Source organism: Lepidochelys kempii, chromosome 7 (assembly GCF_965140265.1).
Source record: "Lepidochelys kempii isolate rLepKem1 chromosome 7, rLepKem1.hap2, whole genome shotgun sequence".
Classification (NCBI taxonomy): domain Eukaryota; kingdom Metazoa; phylum Chordata; order Testudines; family Cheloniidae; genus Lepidochelys; species Lepidochelys kempii.
Genome location: NC_133262.1, coordinates 122,038,198 through 122,058,596, shown reverse-complemented (window position 1 = coordinate 122,058,596; position 20,399 = coordinate 122,038,198). Strand labels below are relative to the sequence as shown.

At 45.1% G+C, this 20,399-nt stretch overlaps 2 protein-coding genes across 4 annotated transcripts in view; one reads left to right on the top strand and one right to left on the bottom strand.

Moving 5' to 3' along the window:
* The window catches only part of CNNM2 (cyclin and CBS domain divalent metal cation transport mediator 2), a 188,634-nt gene that overhangs the window by 11,771 nt on the left and 156,464 nt on the right, over positions 1–20,399 (top strand). The gene's annotated exons all lie outside the window — the stretch shown is intronic.
* LOC140915152 (uncharacterized) lies at positions 1,823–3,565 on the bottom strand. Its single transcript, XM_073354728.1, has 2 exons — positions 2,739–3,565; positions 1,823–2,148 (listed from the first exon to the last, which is right to left on the bottom strand). Exons 1-2 carry the CDS (start codon positions 3,298–3,300, stop codon positions 1,823–1,825), a joined length of 888 nt encoding a protein of 295 aa, XP_073210829.1. The 5' UTR covers positions 3,301–3,565.

Below are 20,399 nucleotides of genomic sequence, written 5' to 3'. Positions count from 1 at the left end.
GGCAGACAATCGTTCCGCGCCTTTTTTCTGTGCGGACGTCATACCAAGGCAAGCATGGAGGCCGCTCAGCTCACTTTGGCAATTAGGAGCACATTAAACACCACACACATTATCCAGCAGTATATGCAGCACTAGAACCTGGCAAAGCGATACCGGGCGAGGAGGCGACGTCAGCGCGGTCACGTGAGTGATCAGGACATGGACACAGATTTCTCTGAAAGCATGGGCCCTGCCAATGCACGCATCATGGTGCTAATGGGGCAGGTTCATGCTGTGGAACGCCGATTCTGGGCTCGGGAAACAAGCACAGACTGGTGGGACCGCATAGTGTTGCAGGTCTGGGACGATTCCCAGTGGCTGTGAAACTTTCGCATGCGTAAGGGCACTTTCGTGGAACTTTGTGACTTGCTTTTCCCTGCCCTGAAGTGCATGAATACCAAGATGAGAGCAGCCCTCACAGTTGAGAAGCGAGTGGCGATAGCCCTGTGGAAGCTTGCAACGCCAGACAGCTACCGGTCAGTTGGGAATCAATTTGGAGTGGGCAAATCTACTGTGGGGGCTGCTGTGATGCAAATAGCCCACGCAATCAAAGATCTGCTGCTATCAAGGGTAGTGACCCTGGGAAATGTGCAGGTCATAGTGGATGGCTTTGCTGCAATGGGATTCCCTAACTGTGGTGGGGCTATAGATGGAACCCATATCCCTATCTTGGCACCGGAGCACCAAGCCGCCGAGTACATAAACCGCAAGGGGTACTTTTCGATAGTGCTGCAAGCTCTGGTGGATCACAAGGGACGTTTCACCAACATCAACGTGGGATGGCCGGGAAAGGTGCATGATGCTCGCATCTTCAGGAACTCTGGTCTGTTTCAAAAGCTGCAGGAAGGGACTTTATTCCCAGACCAGAAAATAACTGTTGGGGATGTTGAAATGCCTATATGTATCCTTGGGGACCCAGCCTACCCCTTAATGCCATGGCTCATGAAGCCATACACAGGCAGCCTGGACAGTAGTCAGGAGCTGTTCAACTACAGGCTGAGCAAGTGCAGAATGGTGGTAGAATGTGCATTTGGACATTTAAAGGCGCGCTGGCGCAGTTTACTGACTTGCTTAGACCTCAGCGAAACCAATATTCCCACTGTTATTACTGCTTGCTGTGTGCTCCACAATATCTGTGAGAGTAAGGGGGAGACGTTTATGGCGGGGTGGGAGGTTGAGGCAAATCGCCTGGCTGCTGGTTACACGCAGCCAGACACCAGGGCGGTTAGAAGAGCACAGGAGGGCGCGGTACGCATCAGAGAAGCTTTGAAAACCAGTTTCATGACTGGCAAGGCTACGGTGTGAAAGTTCTGTTTGTTTCTCCTTGATGAAACCCCCCGCCCCTTGGTTCACTCTACTTCCCTGTAAGCTAACCACCCGCCCCTCCTCCCTTCAATCACCGCTTGCAGAGGCAATAAAGTCATTGTTGCTTCACATTCATGCATTCTTTATTCATTCATCACACAAATAGGGGGATGACTACCAAGGTAGCCCAGGAGGGGTGGTGGAGGAGGGAAGGAAAATGCCACACAGCACTTGAAGCACAGCACTTTAAAAGTTTACAACTTTAAAATTTATTGAATGACAGCCTTCTTTTTTTTGGGCAATCCTCTGTGGTGGAGTGGCTGGTTGGCCGGAGGCCCCCCCACCGCGTTCTTGGGCGTCTGGGTGTGGAGGCTATGGGACTTGGGGAGGAGGACGGTTGGTTACAGAGGGGCAGCAGTGGCAGTCTGTCCTCCAGCTGCCTTTGCTGCAGCTCAACCATACACTGGAGCATACTGGTTTAGTCCTGCAGCAGCCTCAGCATTGAATCCTGCCTCCTCTTATCATGCTGCTGCCACATTTGAGCTTCAGCCCTCTCTTCAGCCCGCCACTTACTCTCTTCAGCCCGCCACTTACTCTCTTCAGCCCGCCACCTCTCCTCCCGGTCATTTTGTGCTTTCCTGCACTCTGACATTATTTGCCTCCACGCATTCGTCTGTGCTCTGTCAGTGTGGGAGGACAGCATGAGCTCGGAGAACATTTCATCGCGAGTGCGTTTTTTTTTCTTTCTAAGCTTCACTAGCCTCTGGGAAGGAGAAGATCCTGTGATCATTGAAACACATGCAGCTGGTGGAGGAAAAAAAAAGGGACAGCGGTATTTAAAAAGACACATTTTATAAAACAGTGGCTACACTCTTTCAGGGTAAACCTTGCTGTTAACATTACATACATAGCACATGTGCTTTCGTTACAAGGTCGGATTTTGCCTCCTCCCACCGCGTGACTACCCTCTCAACCTTCCCCCCTCCCTGTGGCTAACAGCGGGGAACATTTCTGTTTAGCCACAGGCAAACAGCCCAGCAGGAATGGGCTCCTCTGAGTGTCCCCTGAAGAAAAGCACTCTATTTCAACCAGGTGACCATGAATTATATCTCACTCTCCTGAGGATAACACAGAGAGATAAAGAACGGATGTTGTTTGAATGCCAGCAAACATACACTGCAATGCTTTGTTCTACAATGATTCCCGAGTACGTGTTACTGGCCTGGAGTGGTAAAGTGTCCTACCATGAAGGACGCAATAAGGCTGCCCTCCCCAGAAACCTTTTGCAAAGGCTTCAGGACTACGTCTAGGAGAACCGCAAATGCCAGGGCAAAGTAATCCTTTCACATGCTTGCTTTTAAACCATGTTATAGTATTTTAAAAGGTACACTCACCAGAGGTCCCTTCTCCGCCTGCTGGGTCCAAGAGGCAGCCTTGGGTGGGTTCGGGGGGTACTGGCTCCAGGTCTAGGGTGAGAAACAGTTCCTGGCTGTCGGGAAAACCGGTTTCTCCGCTTGCTTGCTGTGAGCTATCTACAACCTCCTCCTCCTCCTCCTCATCATCTTCTTCGTCCCCAAAACCTGCTTCCGTATTGCCTCCATCTCCATTGAAGGAGTCAAACAACACGGCTGGGGTAGTGGTGGCTGAACTCCCTAAAATGGCATGCAGCTCATCATAGAAGCGGCATGTTTGGGGCTCTGACCCAGAGTGGCTGTTCGCCTCTCTGGTTTTCTGGTAGGCTTGCCTCAGCTCCTTCAGTTTCACGCAGCACTGCTTCGGGTCCCTGTTATGGCCTCTGTCCTTCATGCCCTGGGAGATTTTCACAAAGGTTTTGGCATTTCGAAAACTGGAACGGAGTTCTGATAGCACGGATTCCTCTCCCCAAACAGCGATCAGATCCCGTACCTCCTGTTCGGTCCATGCTGGAGCTCTTTTGCGATTCTGGGACTCCATCATGGTCACCTGTGCTGATTAGCTCTGCATGGTCACCTGCAGCTTGCCACGCTGGCCAAACAGGAAATGAGATTCAAAAGTTCGCGGTTCTTTTCCTGTCTACCTGGCCAGTGCATCTGAGTTGAGAGTGCTGTCCAGAGCGGTCATAATGGAGCACTCTGGGATAGCTCCCGGAGGCCAATACCATCGAATTGTGTCCACAGTACCCCAAATTCGAGCCGGCAACGTCGATTTAAGCGCTAATCCACTTGTCAGGGGTGGAGTAAGGAAATCTATTTTAAGAGCCTTTTAAGTCGAAATAAAGGGCTTCATTGTGTGGACGGGTGCAGGTTTACATCGATTTAACGCTGCTAAATTCGACCTCAGAGTAGGACATTCTGAATTTACTGACAGGCTATGTCCCTTCCTTGTTGGTGGAAGATCATGCCATTTTTGTCAGTCACTTTCTTTGTCTTGGAACTGACCTGCATCATGGAGATGAGGAGCATCCAAATAACTGCTGTCAGTGGCAAGTCCTCGCAGCACCACCGTGGTTAGGTTATTGGTGGCCACGCTTAAAGGGCGAAAAAAGAGGTGTTGCTTCCAGAGATATTTGCTTTGCCTTGAAATGGTGAGGGCCATGAATTGGGGCATGGCAATACTTGGTCTCCTTATGCAGTAACAAAGAATATGACTCACAACTGCAAGATGACTCCACTGTGTAGTTTGACAGTCTCTTTTTGTTTTTTTTCTATTGATGCTTCTGCATAGAATATCTGTTTAATATTCATGGAGGTTACTTACTTGAATCTCTTATGTGCTGGTGGAAAAATAGCCACAGTAGCTGACACAGAGGGGTGGAACATCCAATTGAGAATGGAAGGGGAGGGAGACTTGCAGAGTAGACTACTCTACTGTTCCTCTCCAGTCTGACTTAGTTGACTGCCTGTAGGCCACACTGCAACCTGAGGCTGTGAGCGGTTTCTTTCCCATGAATATATCTCATATGTACTGTTGATATTTGAAGCTTTGTTGCCCAGAGTCTCTGAATATCCATGTTGATGGATGGGACAGAAGTCTCTAAGGCAATATGATGGTCTGGTTTATGTAAATATTAAATAGGATACTTTACATCTTGTCCTTTTATTTCTGTGATTTGAATGAAACTCTCCACTCATTTTTTTTGTTTAATCTTTTTTTTTTTTCCTCTTCTAGTAAAGATAAAATAAGTGTCCATTGCCTATTGAGGTCTCACAGGCCTTAGTGCAATAGAACCGAATATGTAATGAAGATGTGACGCACAGGAGTGCTATGAAGAGGCTGATCTTAATTTCCAGGCTCCAGCAGACTGATATGGATTACAAAAAAGTTATACCCTTGTAACATGGCAGGGGATAGTGTCCATGGACTTGAGTGGCTACAACTGAAGCACAGTCAAATTTAATGTAGTTACTTCAGTGTCTAAGAGTATTCTGTATCAAAGGGGTAGCCGTGTTAGTCTGGATCTGTAAAAGCGCCAGAGAGTCCTGCGGCACCTTATAGACTAACAGACGTATTGGAACATAAGCTTTCGTGTGTGAATACCCACTTCGTAGGATGCAAGAGTATTCTGTAATCCAAACCCATAGTCGCTTAATTTGAATCCATTGCACTGTCCTCTTGGAATGTTATAAGGCAGTCTTTGAAAATTTGCAGCTCTCACATGCTAAGGAGAGGCTTGCTAGAGCTTTGCAGCTAAATTCCCTAACTATTCTGTCCTCAGTGGGCTGGGCAGGACTTTCCTGCAGTTGCAGGTCTGAGCTGCATTGACCAGAGCTGAAGCTGAACACCTGAATTGAGCAGGGAGCCTGTCTCTCCTGTGCTTTTAGCGATCCCTATGCTGGATTCAGGCAGTGTGGAGGAGTAAGCTACCTAATTTGAATGTGTAGAGGACAAGAGTTGGACCTGGGTAGTAGGCTGGGACAAGGAGCCTGTGAGGGTGGGGACTGGAGGCTCGTAGAGAAGGAGGGAAAACGGACTAAGAGTTGGGTGAGTGTGGAGGCTGGGATTGGGACTAGATGGGCAAGGAGACTGGGAGCCAGGGTGGGGAGTCTAGGATTGGATGGGCAAGGAGGTAAGCTCTGACAAGGAATCAGGGTGTCTGGGGAGAACTGGCAAGCTTGGGCAAAGAGGCTAGGAAAAGGAGCCGTTGGTGGGAGTGGGGGGGTGATATTGAAATTGGAGTGGGAGCATATGGAAGCAGGAGGTGTGGGCAGTAGAAGGCAGCTGGAGGCTGTGGTGGGCGAGATACAGGTTGGATGAGGATCCATGAAGTGGGAAGATGAGACTTGTGACAAAGAACTTGGGAGAGTGTGGATAGGTGGAGTGAGGAAAGAGACAGGACTGGTCCGGGGACAGGTTGGAGGGGATGGGACGGAATGGGTCAAGATGGGGGGAGGGAAATAGGCTGAAGTGTCTGAGTACAAGAGCAAATTCCTCTCCGGAGCCTGGAATGGTACCCAAGATTCCTGAGTCTTGCCATTCCTCTGTTGTCAGCATGGAGCTGTGAAACTTACTGGTAGTGTCCCATCCCCCTCTTGTGCTGGTCCACATAGCGGAAGTAAGCTGTCATCCTCCATCAGTACTCCATTAAGTCCCCAGAAGGACTCTAGCACTTGAGCTGATGGTTCCAACTCTGCTTTTGAACCATCTGGTGTCAAAATGTTGCCACGTGATAGAATTTGTTTCTTTCAGTTTGCATTTTTCAAAAACTAGAAAATTACACACACGCAACCTATGTTAAAAGAAATATTGAGTGGAAAGTCAAGCACTTATGAGTTACAAAATGCCAGAATTAAGGGTTACTGTGCATCCTTAATTTGACTCTGTTGTGCATATGAATTGTGATAATCTTTCACTATATAATCACATACTATCTTTACCACAAGATCCCTGGGGAAGAATGTGAGAGAAGAAATAAGAGCTTGAGAAACTTATCAACCTCCTTAGTACTGTGTACTAAAGCAGGGGCGTGGGACAAATAATGGCCGCTCCGTCAGCCTGGTATATCAGAGTTCTTCCACTGAAATGCTCTCAGAACCATTAGCATTTATCTGGTTACAGTGGAATTCATCAGCAATCCTTCCACTTGGCAATATGGGCCACTGTCCTAAATAAGGAAATGAGGTAGTTTAACTCTTTCACATCTTGCTGAGCAGGCTCTGGCTTGCATTTAAATCTTTGTTGAATACTTCAAAATATGCAACATGGTGGAGGAGTATGTGGAGATGACTAGCTGGTTTAGCTTGGTACATTGCAAATTATATTGCCAGCTCTAAACATCTTTAGCCTATTTAGAAGATTGCAACGTAGTCTATATGTCTTTGAATAGCTGGTACTGATTTTGCTCTTTCTCCATTTGGGAAGCAGACATTCTGCTAAGTTTCTTGCTCCAGTGCTGAAGGTAAAGGAATTAAAATCTTGAGAATTTGAAATCCCACCTCATCTAAACAGTTTGCATTGTACGTTAATGTTAAGGCATCAGTTGGCATTTAAATTAACTTAGGTTGCATATATGGGCTTAGACCAGAGGTTTTCAAACTGTGGGGCACACGTCTTCTTCCCCCCCAGGGGGTGCGCAGGAACATTTGGGGTGGGGGAATGGTGACACCAGGTGGCTCGGGACAGTGTTGCCAGGTGGCTTGGGCCAACTCCATGTGACAGGGCTTGAGGAGGGAGCGCCACCTCCACCCCCGACTCACCTCAGAGGGCCACCCAGCCTGTCTGGGTTGGGGGCCGCAACCATAAATTGTAACTCAAAGGGAGGCTCAATGCAAAAAGTTTGAAAACTGCTGGCTTAGACTAAAGGATCTATAAAGTGTGTTGCAGAATGTGCATACGTCTGGTCCTAACCCTGTTTGTTCCATTAATATGTGAGCTAATGAAAGATGAGAGCTCTGAGATGTGGATTTCCAAAGCTGTGTGTTGACTGACTACACTTTTAACTTCAAGTCCTTCCCAGTTCCACTAATCGAGCTCATAAAAGTGGCCCTTGACATTGGAGCAGTGCAGTGCTCTGAACCATGCCATGTCTGGTGAGTGTGACCTGGAACTCGCAGGGATTTGACAAGGTCCAAAACTGCAGCCTGCCAGTTACAAACAGTAGAGTAAATACTAAATCCTAATGAGCTGCAGCAACCAGCACATGGCTAACAGCCCCAAATCAGCTGGCCAGTCCAACCTAGCTTCTGCCGAGGTCACTTGATCAATTCAGGTGCATTTGTTAGTGGTTTTTTTGTTTTGTTGGTTGTAATCTGTAGTAATCTGTCTGCTAGTGGAACCCAGTTTCTCCCTCAGCTCTGCTAGGATTGAGATGAACTGGAGCTTATTAATGTGAAGCCCAGTGTGCTGAAGAGCAGGACAGGGGGGTCCTCTGTGCTGAACAAAGACCATGGCAGGGGGCCTAAAGAGGTGGAAGAAGGAAGGGAACTATATTAAAATAAGTAATAGACCAGGTCTGTTACTGGTGGAATAGGGAAAGGGTAGATCAGGAAGCACAGGATTTCCAGAAGCGTATGTGTGCTTTGTTTATTAATGACAGGTTTCAGAGTAGCAGCCGTGTTAGTCTGTATTCGCAAAAAGAAAAGGAGTACTTGTGGCACCTTAGAGACTAACCAGTTTATTTGAGCATAAGCTTTCGTGAGCTACAGCTTATGTGCAAATAAATTGGTTAGTCTCTAAGGTGCCACAAGTACTCCTTTTCTTTTTGTTTATTAATGAAGATCAGACTTTATCTGCAGGGTCCTCAGGATTTAAGCATGAGTGCAGGCAGAGAAATGACTAAAGACTCCTTCTAACTCAGAGTTTCCTGAAACGAAATATAACTGCAAAGCCTGTACAGCTGTGGGAGAGCAAGCCTGCCAGAGGCTTTAGTCTCTCATCCTCCACAAAATAGTGTGCCAAATTCTTAAGGCAGAGGCTCTTGGCAATGCAAAGAAGCAGTTCTCAGCTTGGCATTCCAGATGAAATTGCCAGTTTTGGCATTTGAAGGTGTAGTTCACAGTGATATCCTTTGACCCAAGCTCACACAGCAATAATGTACTTGACATACTTGGAACAGAACATAGTGTCCTTCAGTCTCTGCACTAGACACCCCTTTTCCCTCACTTACACGTAGCTCGCCACCATGTTACCTTTACTTCCTTGGTGTCATCTGATCTAGAGAGGCTTCAGGTGTTTGGGTTTTGTTTTGGTTTTTTCCTTTCCAAGTTGTCTCCTTCTTTTGCTTATGCAAGTCTGTTGCAGAAGTTCTGAAGGTGCTTTCTCCATTGTTTGTGACCATCTGTCTCTTGGGTTTCCACTCTAGAGGACCCCGAGAGGGCCCTTTATTAGCCTGGGAGGAGTTAGAGCAGTTGTCTTGCTTTTAAGTACCCGGGAACCAGCCAGAACTTTCATAGCCAATTCACATTGAACAGAACAACTTCATAGGAAGTGCATGGCCCATTTCCTCACTGATCAGGGTGTTCACAGGATGACTGTCTTCCAGGTGAATACTAGTATATCTTAAATTACATAATGTGTGTATGTAATATATACACTCTTTCTCTCAAAATCAGATTTTCTGGCAGATCAGAAGTTAAAATACTTACTGTCTTGAAGTGCTTGTCTTGGCTATTCTTGAATTAAGACTAGTGTATTTAAAAGTCCTAACATTGGGCTTTCACCCATATTAGTGTTTCTGCTTCTCTGTAAAAGGGCCAGTAAAAAAATAATAGCAAGGCTGTTCATTGTATTTGTTTGTGGTAACATAAATTTTCTTGAAATTAAGATTTCTTTTAAAGGCTGGTAAGAGCCAACCAGATCTGAAAAGACTTTTGATGGAAAATACTTTGTGGATGATCTTGTTTGTATATCACACCAATTTGAGCTGTGACCTCATAAGAAAGCAGACTGTACTTGGCTGGGAGGCTACCCAAAGAACTGCTGTCTGTTTCAGAAAGTGCTGATGAGATTTAAACCACGGGACGTGTCCGCTTGTGGACACTAAATATTTGGTGGTGCTGCTAATTTGCTGGTGATGTTGATCCCACTATCTTGGCCCAATGTCAGTTTGGCTAATCTAATTCTGGTTGCCTCAATTCCCCTTGCAATTTTAATGGGATACAATAATTTATTTGCTAACCCAAACTGTACTACTTAGTGCTAAAACAGAGGCCCAGTCATCTTCAGAGGTGGCTGCATTTAATTGTTGGGCCACTGTCGGAAGACAGGATACTGAGCTAGGTTGACCATTGGTTTGAACCAGGATGACTGTTCTTATCTATCCCTTTCCTAATGGTTCCTAACATTCTGTTTTTTTGGCTGCTGATGTACATGAGCAGATGTTTTCAGAGAACTATCCATGGTGACTCCAAGAACTTTCTTGAGTGGTAACAGCTAATTGAGACCCCATCATTTTGTATGTATAGTTCGGATTGTTTTTCCAGTATGCATTATTTTGCATATATCAACATTAAATTTCATCTGCCATTTTGTTGCCCAGTCATCCAGTTTAGTGAGATCCCATTAACTCTTCACAGTCTGTTTTAGACTTGAATAATTTAGTGTCATCTGCAAATTTTGCCTTCTTGCTGTTCGCTCCCTTTTCCAGATAACTTATGAATATGTTGAACAGCACTGGTCCCAGTCCAGATCCTCGCACCCTGCTATTTACTTCTTTCCACTGTGAAAGCTGATCATTTATTCCTACCCTCCAAGTATGCTATATTGACTGTATCACCCTTGTCCAAGTGCTTGTTGATCCCCCTCAGAGAATTCTAATAGATTGGTGAGGAATGATTTCCCTTTACAAAAGCCTTGTTGACTCTTTGCAAACATATTGCGTTTGTCTGTGTGTCTTTGCTATAATTTCAGCCAGTTTGTCTGGTATGAAACTAGCTTCATTTTAGATTTCAGGAGTATCAGTACATTGAATATTGTGTCTTGCTAAAATGCTGTGCTTTGTTTCCTTCCCATGGTTCTCTACTGGAAAGAGAGCGAATGTAATCGTTCTCTAATTCTCTATCGTGGTGTAACATTTTTATGGTGATATGAAAGAACAGGCTGCAGATATAGACTTCCGATCTTTATAGTAAAAAGAAAAGGAGTACTTGTGGCACCTTAGAGACTAACCAATTTATTTGAGCATGAGCTTTCGTGAGCTACAGCTCACTTCATCAGATGTTTACCGTGGAAACTGCAGCAGACTTTATATACACACAGAAATCATGAAACAATACCTCCTCCCACCCCACTGTCCTGCTGGTAATAGCTATTACCAGCAGGACAGTGGGGTGGGAGGAGGTATTGTTTCATGATTTCTGTGTGTATATAAAGTCTGCTGCAGTTTCCACGGTAAACATCTGATGAAGTGAGCTGTAGCTCACGAAAGCTCATGCTCAAATAAATTGGTTAGTCTCTAAGGTGCCACAAGTACTCCTTTTCTTTTTGCGAATACAGACTAACACGGCTGTTCCTCTGAAACCGATCTTTATAGTGGTGAGCAAAGCTTTATTTTATCTGTCCATCAGTAATCACAGTAACAAAAGGCTGACTCTGCCGCTTCACTAGGCTATGTGCTGCCAGTGAACCCATTTAAGTGAACCACAAAATATCACCATTTTTTATTTCCTTCTGCCTCCCACCCTCCCAAGAATGTCACAGGAATTCTTCTGCTTGACCTTTGCACTGCGAAGTTCCAGGTGCAGTCCTTCATGGCTGAAAATGAGCCTCTGTTCCCCTCCCCATATAAGAGACCAGGATGATCAATTGCCAGCTTTATTGCTGGTGAACATGGAGTTGGCAGTCTTTAACCATCTACAGAGAAAAAATATTCTGTCAGTGTGAATTGTTTTTGATAAAATTGTAAGGTAGCATGGTAAGTGGGTGTGGCTCTGGGTGTTGGGCAGCCTTCCAGTGCAGGCCTTGCTATCCAAGTTTGGGACGTCTTTGCCTTAAGAGGTGAATGCAGCAGCTCTTGTCAGCTAGGACTCTTGTTGACCGCAAGTAAGGGCTGGTACAATGTTACATTTATAACCCGTAGGGGACTTCTAGAGAATTTAGTATCCTACAAGCAGGCCTAATTCTGGGGTTGGTCCTGGGGCCAGTTTTGTTCAGTGTCTTCATTAATGATCTGGATGATCAGATGGACTGCAGATGACACTAAACTGGGAGGAGTGGTAGATATACTGGAGGGTAGGGATAGGATACAGAGGGATCTAGACAAATTAGAAGATTGTGCCAAAAGAAATCTGATGAGGTTCAACAAGGACAAGTGCAGAGTCCTGCACTTAGGATGGAAGAGTCTTATGCACCGCTACAGACTAGGGACCACATGGTGAGGCAGCAGTTCTGCAGAAAAAGAGCTAGGGCAGTGGTCCCCAAACTTGCTGTAGGAATAGCGTATTCCTATTCCCAGAAGACGGTGGCGGGCTCCAGACGCCCCGCCGCTGAAATGCCGCCAAGAAGCGTTGCCATATTTCAGTGGCTGGTTCTCCGGCGGCCGCGCTCAGCAGCAGCCTTTCAGTGGCACGATGTCCTGTGGGGACACACAACTGCCCCGGCGGGCCCCATTTCACCCGCAGGCACCGCGTTGGGGACCCCTGACCTAGGGGTTACAGTTGCCCAGAAGCTGGATATGAGTCAACAGTGTGCCCTTGTTGCCAAGAAGGCTACCGGCATTTTGGGCTGTATAAGTAGGGGCATTGCCAGCAGATCGAGGGACGTGATCATTCCCCTCTATTTGACATGGTGAGGCCTCATCTGGAGTACTGTCCAGTGGGCCCCACACTACAAGAAGGATGTGGAAAAATTGGAAAGCATCCAGCAGAGGGCAACAAAAATGATTAGGGGACTGGAACATGTGACTTATGAGGAGAGGCTGAGGGAATTGGGATTGTTTAGTCTGCAGAAGAGAAGAATGAGGGGGGTTTTGATAGCTGCTTTCAACTACCTGAAAGGGGGTTCCAAAGAGGATGGATCTAGACTGTTCTCAGTGATAGCTGATGACAGAACAAGGAGTAATGGTCTCAAGTTGCAGTGGGCGAGGTTTGGGTTGGATATTAGGAAAAACTTTTTCACTAGGTGGGTGGTGAAGCACTGGAATACGTTACCTAGGGAGGTGGTGGAATCTCCTTCCTTAGAAGTTTTTAAGGTCAGGCTTGACAAAGCCCTGGCTGGGATGATTTAGTTGGGGTTGGTCCTGCTTTGAGCAGGGGGTTGGACTAGATGACCTCCTGAGGTCCCTTCCAACCTTATGATTCTATGAATTCACAACTTTACCCTCTCCCATAGCTCTGGTGCTTATGGTGGGATATGGTCTTCAAGGGATATTAACTTATTTTTGCCCAAGGCTAGGTAAATCCTGGTTCCTGTTATATTAGCTTATCTGTCAAAATGTTCTTGTATCTACCTGTAAGTTCAGGCATATGCACGAAGGAGCAGAGTTAAGGCTAACTGTCCCTCATTTGAGTGCTTGATTTCTCTCTCTATACCCTTGATAGGTCTATTGACATCCATTCTAATTGCTTTAATATTAAAGCCGTCACAGAATAAAAACTTCTTTAAATATAGGAGGCATGGAAAAACTTACCAAACAAATGCCGGCCTTTAGCTAGCATATGAAACTTGGGATGGGGCAGTAGGGGGTGGGGATGTTCCCATCAGTAAGGACTGGGGCAGTGCTGGAGTGCGAAATCCAGTGCACAGATTCTTCTACAGATGCTGTATGGAATTGGTTACTCTGAGATACTGTACTCAGTATATGGGATGCGATTTCTTGCTGCATGATAGTCCTCTGTCATTGTATGGAGACTGCTTTTACTCCTGCTTAGTATTCTCATTCATCCAAAGCACTCAGGATGTTTACTGCTAGCACATAGTCTAGAAGAGTCTTTCTTACTGCTTACTTTGAAAGCATTGGTGATAGCTTCCTGGCTGGATCCATGGACTTTGTTCACTAAAGAGTGTAACTTTGCTTTCCCTCTGGTGTAAGCAGTTCCTTAGTTGCACCATGTGAATTGGATTTTTCAGAAGCAATTGTGTCTACAGAAGTGATTGTTAAATAGTAAATCTCTCTTATGGAAAATCATGTAGCATGCTTTTTAGAATCTGACCACATTAGTACAATATTTTTGTCTCAGATCCTAGCATCGTATTGTGCCAACAATTGTAACTGCGCCCACTCGATGTGTAAACTCTGCCATTCTCGAAGTCACGTTAGAACGCTAAACAGGAGGCTTATTTGTTAAGTGGTAGCAGTGACCTGGGTACTTAACGGACATATACAAATGCAAGATCCCTGCCCAGAGGAGCGTACAACTTAGGAAACTCATAAGGTGGGTCAGGGCAAGTGAACCAACAAAAAGCAAAGCTACTGAATGGTGAAGGTAAACATCTATAAGTTGAATTCCACAGCTGTTGTATTTTGTATGCACACTATAGGCTGTGCTGTAATAGTTCTCTGCTGCTGAAGACAAAAATGTAGTCTCTTGTTCTGTTAGCTGGGTAGAGTATTTCCTTTTACATGTACTTACTTTCAAGAAAAGTGAGATGATAATTTTCAGAGTAGCTGATAGCGTGTCCCTCTCTTGTGTTGGAGGTGAAAGTGAAACTCTCAGGTCCATGCAATGCTGTGGCATTTTACCTACATGCGACACTTTGTGGGTCCTATTCTTTGTGGTAGAAGCTCCTTCATCGCAACCAGCCCTAACTTTTATTTAGGGGCCTTCCTCTTGGGCACCCGGAGGCCCAAGGTGGTGCAGGATGATTTGTGACCTCTCACCAAGTGCTCATCCATTTGAATCTAACTTGTATTGGTATTGACTGAAAGCTGCCATGTGATGGAGTGAAATCAAATCACCAGATCATCACAGTTCGTCCCTCTGTCAGTAGTCTCAGCAGAGGGCTAATGAAAGCTAAATATAGTACACTGAATTCACACCCGTAGAGGGCAGTCCCCTCTAAGGTCAGTGTTTGAGGCAAGCTGGTACAGCACGTATAGCTAGAGGGCTCCAGTCTTTAAGGCAGCTCATCTGGCATCTTACACGAGCTTTTAACTTGAAAGCATCCTACATGTGATGTGCCAGTATCAGCTTTGACTTGTATGCCGGCCGAGGGAGCCCACTGTTCTGACATGACCTATCTGACTTGAACAGTCACTTCACGCCTATGTACCTACATCTCTTAATCGAGTTACCCCATTTTATCAAAGAGCTTTGAGATCACTGAGTGAAGAGCATCTGTCTGCATGGAAGAATGTCACTAGCATTCAAATGCAATTTGATGGACTATATTAATGATTGTGCTTCAGTGACCTTTTGTGTAACTGACAAATATGTGAAATAATCTCTACCTCCCGCTAAAGGTATGGGAGGGAGAAAAAGATGGTGATTTCCCCCAGACCAAGTTTAGTGCTTTGCCACTAGGAATTAGCATTTCCTTCTTACTCTGTACAAAATGACACCTGTTCTGTGTACAGAATGAATGGTTTATCTGGAAAAAATATCTCCTGTCTGTAAGGAATAGGGTCAGTTAAAGTTCTTTGCTTTTCAGAACAGGCATTTTGAATTGGACAGTGCTTGTTTCAAAACAAGCCTTTCCTTTCAGAATGGGGAGAGAGCAGCAGCATGCCTATCTGAGTGTTCAGGGCACTTGCATTACTGACTCCAGTCTGAAAGCTGGGTTTGAACTTGTTGCTGGGCTGCTGGTTGAACAGGGTCCAATTGCAAGAGGCTTTACCGCATTTCTTCCTCTAAATCATCAACCTCATGTACTTCCAGATTCTTTTCTTTACTGGAAGACAGCTTCCAAGAGTAGCAGCGCTGTCAACCCCTGGAACAAACAAGTTCCATCCCAGAAGTCTGAAGGGAAGTGGTCAGAGAAGGGGAACTTTTTATGTGTTACAGACCAATCTGGAAACAGGAAAGATACTGTGCACTAGAGAGACATTCATGTAATGTACTGAAATGCAAGGGGCCTGACTAACTTTGAAATCGTATTTGCCTGAATATTGTTACTGAAGATCAGAATTGAAAAGCTAACAGTATTCCCCCCTCCTCCCAAGCTTGCATTTGACAGATGTTTGCATTTAGTCTTTTACATTATCCTTGTATGGTCAGGTTCACCTTGTCTGAAAGGATCCTTGTAAACATCATGTTGTAGGCAGTGTTGCTGTAGCTTTGTTGGTCCCAGGATATTGGAGACAAGGTGGGTAAGGTAATATCTTTTACTGGACCAATTTCTGTTGGTGAGAGTGACAAGTTTTCAAGCTTATACTGAACTCTTCTTCAGGGGCCTGTCAGGCCCCTTGAAGTGTGGTCTTTGTCCACGTCAGCTCATGGACTGTGGAGCGCAAGCTGGTTACAGCTGCCACTGAATGGGAGCCTGAAGATGTCTGCTGCTTGGTATCTCTGCAGGCCTAGGTTCTAGACTTACAGGGTCTTACAGTATAGTGACAAATTCTCCCTCATCTAGAGATGGTGGACCATTTTAGAGGGGAGCTTACCATACTACTGCTCATGAGGTAATCATTCTAATAAATAGAGGATTTGATCTCCATTCTGATACTCGTCACCAGAATGCCTCTGAACACCCTTGTAGCCCAAATATGGCACTGCAGATATGAACTGTGCCCCATCCGAGGTTCTCCCCAGTTACGCTTCAGACACCTTCTTAATGTATAAAGCAACCACTGTTGTTGCTTTATTCATTAATATTCTGAATAATTCTGTCCACAGTTTTAAGTGAACATTCAAGGCCTCACTTAACTCCTTGACCTCTGCACTAGGTTCTTTAGGTACTCAGCTTCTTTTCCTGGGCTCAGCCCTCACTGTCCCTTCAAAGTGATAGCCTCCTGTCCCAGGGTAATCGGTCTTTTCAAAATCTTTATGAGCTCTCCCTGAATGTACCACCTTTCCAAAGAGTTCACAGTGGTGTCCTAGTGTTCCTTCTGGTTCCAGCCCAGGCTAACTGCAGTCTTTTTCACAGTTTGTATCTGCTTTCCTTAGACCAGCTTACCTTCTTTCCAAAGGGTTCCAAGAACCTGACCCTTCCCTCAGGAGCAAACTCCCCTTCTGCAGCATTTCCTCCTCCAACTACTGCCTCTCAACCCACTTCACTTAAAGGGACCAGCCACCATGTGGCACAGTGCTTGGCTCTGGGGAAGATCAGGAAACCACAAACCTAAAAAAATTACTTAACCTGGTGCAAAAGACTAAAGGTAGGCTAGGACTTGGCATGCGGCTACATATGCGAGATCATCCTCAGCTAATGGGTGTTTCTTAATTCCTCCAAAAGGAGAAAAGGTGACATGAGGAAGTCAAGAACATACTTTCACTAGGACTTGAGTCACCCCAAGTGCACCCCAAGCTATTAAAAGAACTGGAGGAGGAGAACTTGCAGATTCATAGTTAAGAACTGCTTGAGTGGATCATAAATAAGTTTATCAGATGAAGAAAGCTTGTCGGAAGCAGTTTGGGATGGGGCCTGGTGGAGGCTAGAGGGCTGGTAACTATTATCCTTTTAATATTACCACTAGCTCCACTACATTCTTTGTTTCAGTCCAGACAGCAGGGTAAACCAGCAGGTGGAGACAGAAAAAACATGCTCTTGGAGCCAGTATTCACCAAAAGACCCTCTAGCTTCCTCAGGGGCATTCTCCATTTTGAGCAGATGGGACAAGAATCTGGTTCTGGCAGAGGCCTTAATTTTGTGTGTTTGTGTGTATGAAAAAATAGCGTGTGAATATGCATCTCTTTGCTGGAATTTGTCACAAAACAAGGGGAAGAGGTAAGAGCTATTAGCGCAAATGATGGAACTGTAAAAACTGAAAAGTTCTGTACAGACCTAGAGCAGGAGGATACTAAGTAGCTGACTGTAAATCGGGATTTGGGCCCAAACTCTGAATAAATCAAACCCAATTCTGGCATGCAAGTTCCACTTTTGATACAGTGATTAGTGAGGCCACATGTCAAAGAATGCGTGGTGGCCTGATGGTAGTTCTAAAAGCATTTGACTGTTTAACAACATTTACAAAGATTACTGCAGGCATTGCTCAGCTCCCTGAGGGTAGTCTGAGAATGTAGCAGAGGCATCCAAGTTGGTCCTTAGGGAGTGCCTCCTGATGACTTTTGGGATGGCAATTTATGCCTGAAGCAACCCAATGAGCTCCAGATAGGTCAGTTTCCTGCTCTTCTTTACTAGAAGAAAGGTCTTTGTGCTGAGGGCTTTGGTGGTATCCCCATACCATGCCATCCCCCAAAAGTCGCAAGAATCCAGGACAGGAGGGATGGTTTTGGGGTTAAGCCAGTGGACTGGAATTTGAGAGAGTTGAGTTCAAGTTCCCAGCTCTGTTGCACTTGGTGTGTGACTTTGGACATAGCTCTCTCTCTGCTTCAGTTTCCCCATCTGTGAAATGGGGAATACTACTTCCTCCTCTTTCCTTTGCCTTTTCTAAAGAGACTGTAAGTTTTAAGTAATTGCTATAATTGAGAGGTGTTTGATCTAGATGGTCCCGTCGTATAAGTGAAACATAAGGTGCACAACACTTATACAGCTTAATCTCACTCTTCTGCTAAGATTCCTTGGTGTTTGATGTGTTTAACCTGCTGTGGGCTGACAGTCACTCTAATGAATCATATTTTTGCTCCGCCTGCCACGAGGCCCTTGGCAGATCATGATGATAGCTATTTGTTTCTCATGCCCAGTAGGTCTTTTCTTTCTGCAGATGAATCTCTGGCACAAGATGGTACACTAAAGAAGAATGAACATTGGTGGGGCATGAAGTTATCAACCAGGCAAGGGGTGGGGAAGTATGACTAACTGCCTAGTACAAGACTAACTGCCTAGTACATGGTGGCTTATTCTGAACAGCCTAATGGTTACTAAAACTACTGCCATAGAGTCCAATGTCACATGCTGTCTAATCCTGCTCTGGCACATGAGTTTTTAATAATTTTCCTACTGTGTCAGAGGCACTATAATCCTTTTATCCTGTGCTTCTTGGTTTTTATTTTCAAATTGTAAAAACTCAGTTTTTAATTGAATATGGGTGTTAAATATTTCCAGTTTTGCTATGCCACATGAAATCCATCTGTGGCCATTTGGGAAGGCAGAGAGGAGCTACCTATTTACCCTGCACTAATGGCAATCAGAGTCTAGGCTCTCTAGCCAGGTAGGGACCCCGGGTTGTTCTGTTCGTGGCACCACTAGAAACTTGCTTTGCCATCATCATGAGCAAGTCATTTAACACTTCTGTGCTTCAGTTGCCCCATAAGAATGGCCATATTGGGTCAGACCAATGATCTGTCTAGCCCAGTATCCTGTCGTACAACAGTGGCTGGAGCCAAATACTTCAGAGGGAATGAATAGAACCGGGCAATTATCGAGTTATCCATCCCCAGTCATCCAGATCCAGCTACTGGCAGTTGCAGGCTTAGATACACCCCGGAGTGTGGGTTGCAGACCTGACCACCTTGGCAAATAGCCATTGATGGACCCATTCTCCATGAATTTATCTAATTCTTTTTTCATCCCAGTTGTGCTTTTGACCTTCACTGCATCCCCTGGCAACGAATTCTGCAAGTTGACTGTGCATTGTGTGAAGAAAGGACTTCCTTATGTTTGTTTTAAACCTGCTGCCTGTTAATTTGAGTGGGCGACCCCTGGTTCTTCTCTTATGTGAAAGAGTAAATACTTTCTCTACACCATTTATGATTTTACAGGCCTCTATCACCACATCCCTTAGTCCTGTCTTTTCTAAGCAGAACAATCCCAGTCTTTTTAATCTCTCCTCCTATGGAAGCAGTTCCACACCCCGATCACTTCTGTTGCCCTTCTCTGTACTTTCAGTTGTAATATATCTTTGAGATGGAATGACGAGAACTGCACACAATAGTCAAGGTGTGGAGGTACCTTGGATTTATATGGTGGCATTATGATATTTACTGTCTAATTAGCTATCCGTTTCCTAATGGTTCCTAACATTCTGTTAGCTTTTTTGACTGCTGCTGTACCTTGAGCAATGTCTGAGAACTAATCGTGATGACACCAAGAGCTTTCTTGAGTTGTAACAGCTAATTTAGGCCAGATCATTTTGTGAATGTATATTTGGGATTGTTTTCCAGTGTGCATTATTTAGCACTTATCAACATTGAATTTCATCTGCCATTTTGTTGTCCATTCACTCAGTTTTGTTAGATCTCTTTGTAGTCCGCTTTGGACTTAACTCTCTCTTGTGTAACTTTGTATCATCTACAATCTTTGCCACCTCACTGTTTACCCCCTTTTCCGTATCATTTATGAAAAGGTTGAACAGTACAGATCCATGGGAGAACCCACTATTTACCTATCTCCACTGCAAAAACTGACCCTTTATTTCTACCCTTTGTTTCCTGTCTTTTAACCAATTACTGATCCATAAGGACCTTCCCTCTTACTCCATGGCTTAGTGTGCTTATGAGCCTTTGGTGTGGTACCTTGTCAAAGGCTTTCTGGAAGTCCAAGTGCACTATATCCACTGGATCATCCTGGTCCACGTGTTTGACCCCCTGAAAGAAATCTAATAGATTGTTGAGGCATAATTTCTCTTTATGAAAGCCATGTTGACTTTTTCCCAACATGTCATGTTCATCTGTGTGTCATATGTCGGTTCTCTACTGTAGTTTCAACCAGTTTGCTTGGTACTGAAGTTAGGCTTACCAGCCTGTAATTGCCAGGATCGCATCTGGAGCCTTTTTAAAAAGTCAGCATTATACTAGATTTCAGAGTAGCAGCCATGTTAGTCTGTATCCGATGAAGTGAGCTGTAGCTCACGAAAGCTTATGCTCAAATAAATTTGTTAGTCTCTAAGGTGCCACATTATACGAGGTAGCTGTTCTTCAGTCATCTGGTGCAGAGGCTGACTTAAGTGATTTGGTTACACACCACAGTTAGTAGTTCTGCAATTTCATGTGAGTTCCTTCAGAACTCTTGGGTGAATACCATCTCATCCTGGTGACTTATTACTGTTTTAATTTATCAGTGTCTTCCAAAACCTCCTCTATTGACACCTCAATCTGGGACAGTTCCTCAGATTGTCTCCTAAACCGAATGGCTCAGGTGTGGGAATC

Excerpts from the sequence above, each read along its gene's own strand:
- LOC140915152 (XM_073354728.1), bottom strand. The coding sequence starts at position 3,300 with ATGATGGAGTCCCAGAATCGCAAAAGAGCTCCAGCATGGACCGAACAG. Across the intron at positions 2,149-2,738 it reads AGGCGGAGAAGGGACCTCTG|CTGCATGTGTTTCAATGATC; the intron begins GTGAGTGTACCT and ends TTCCTCCACCAG.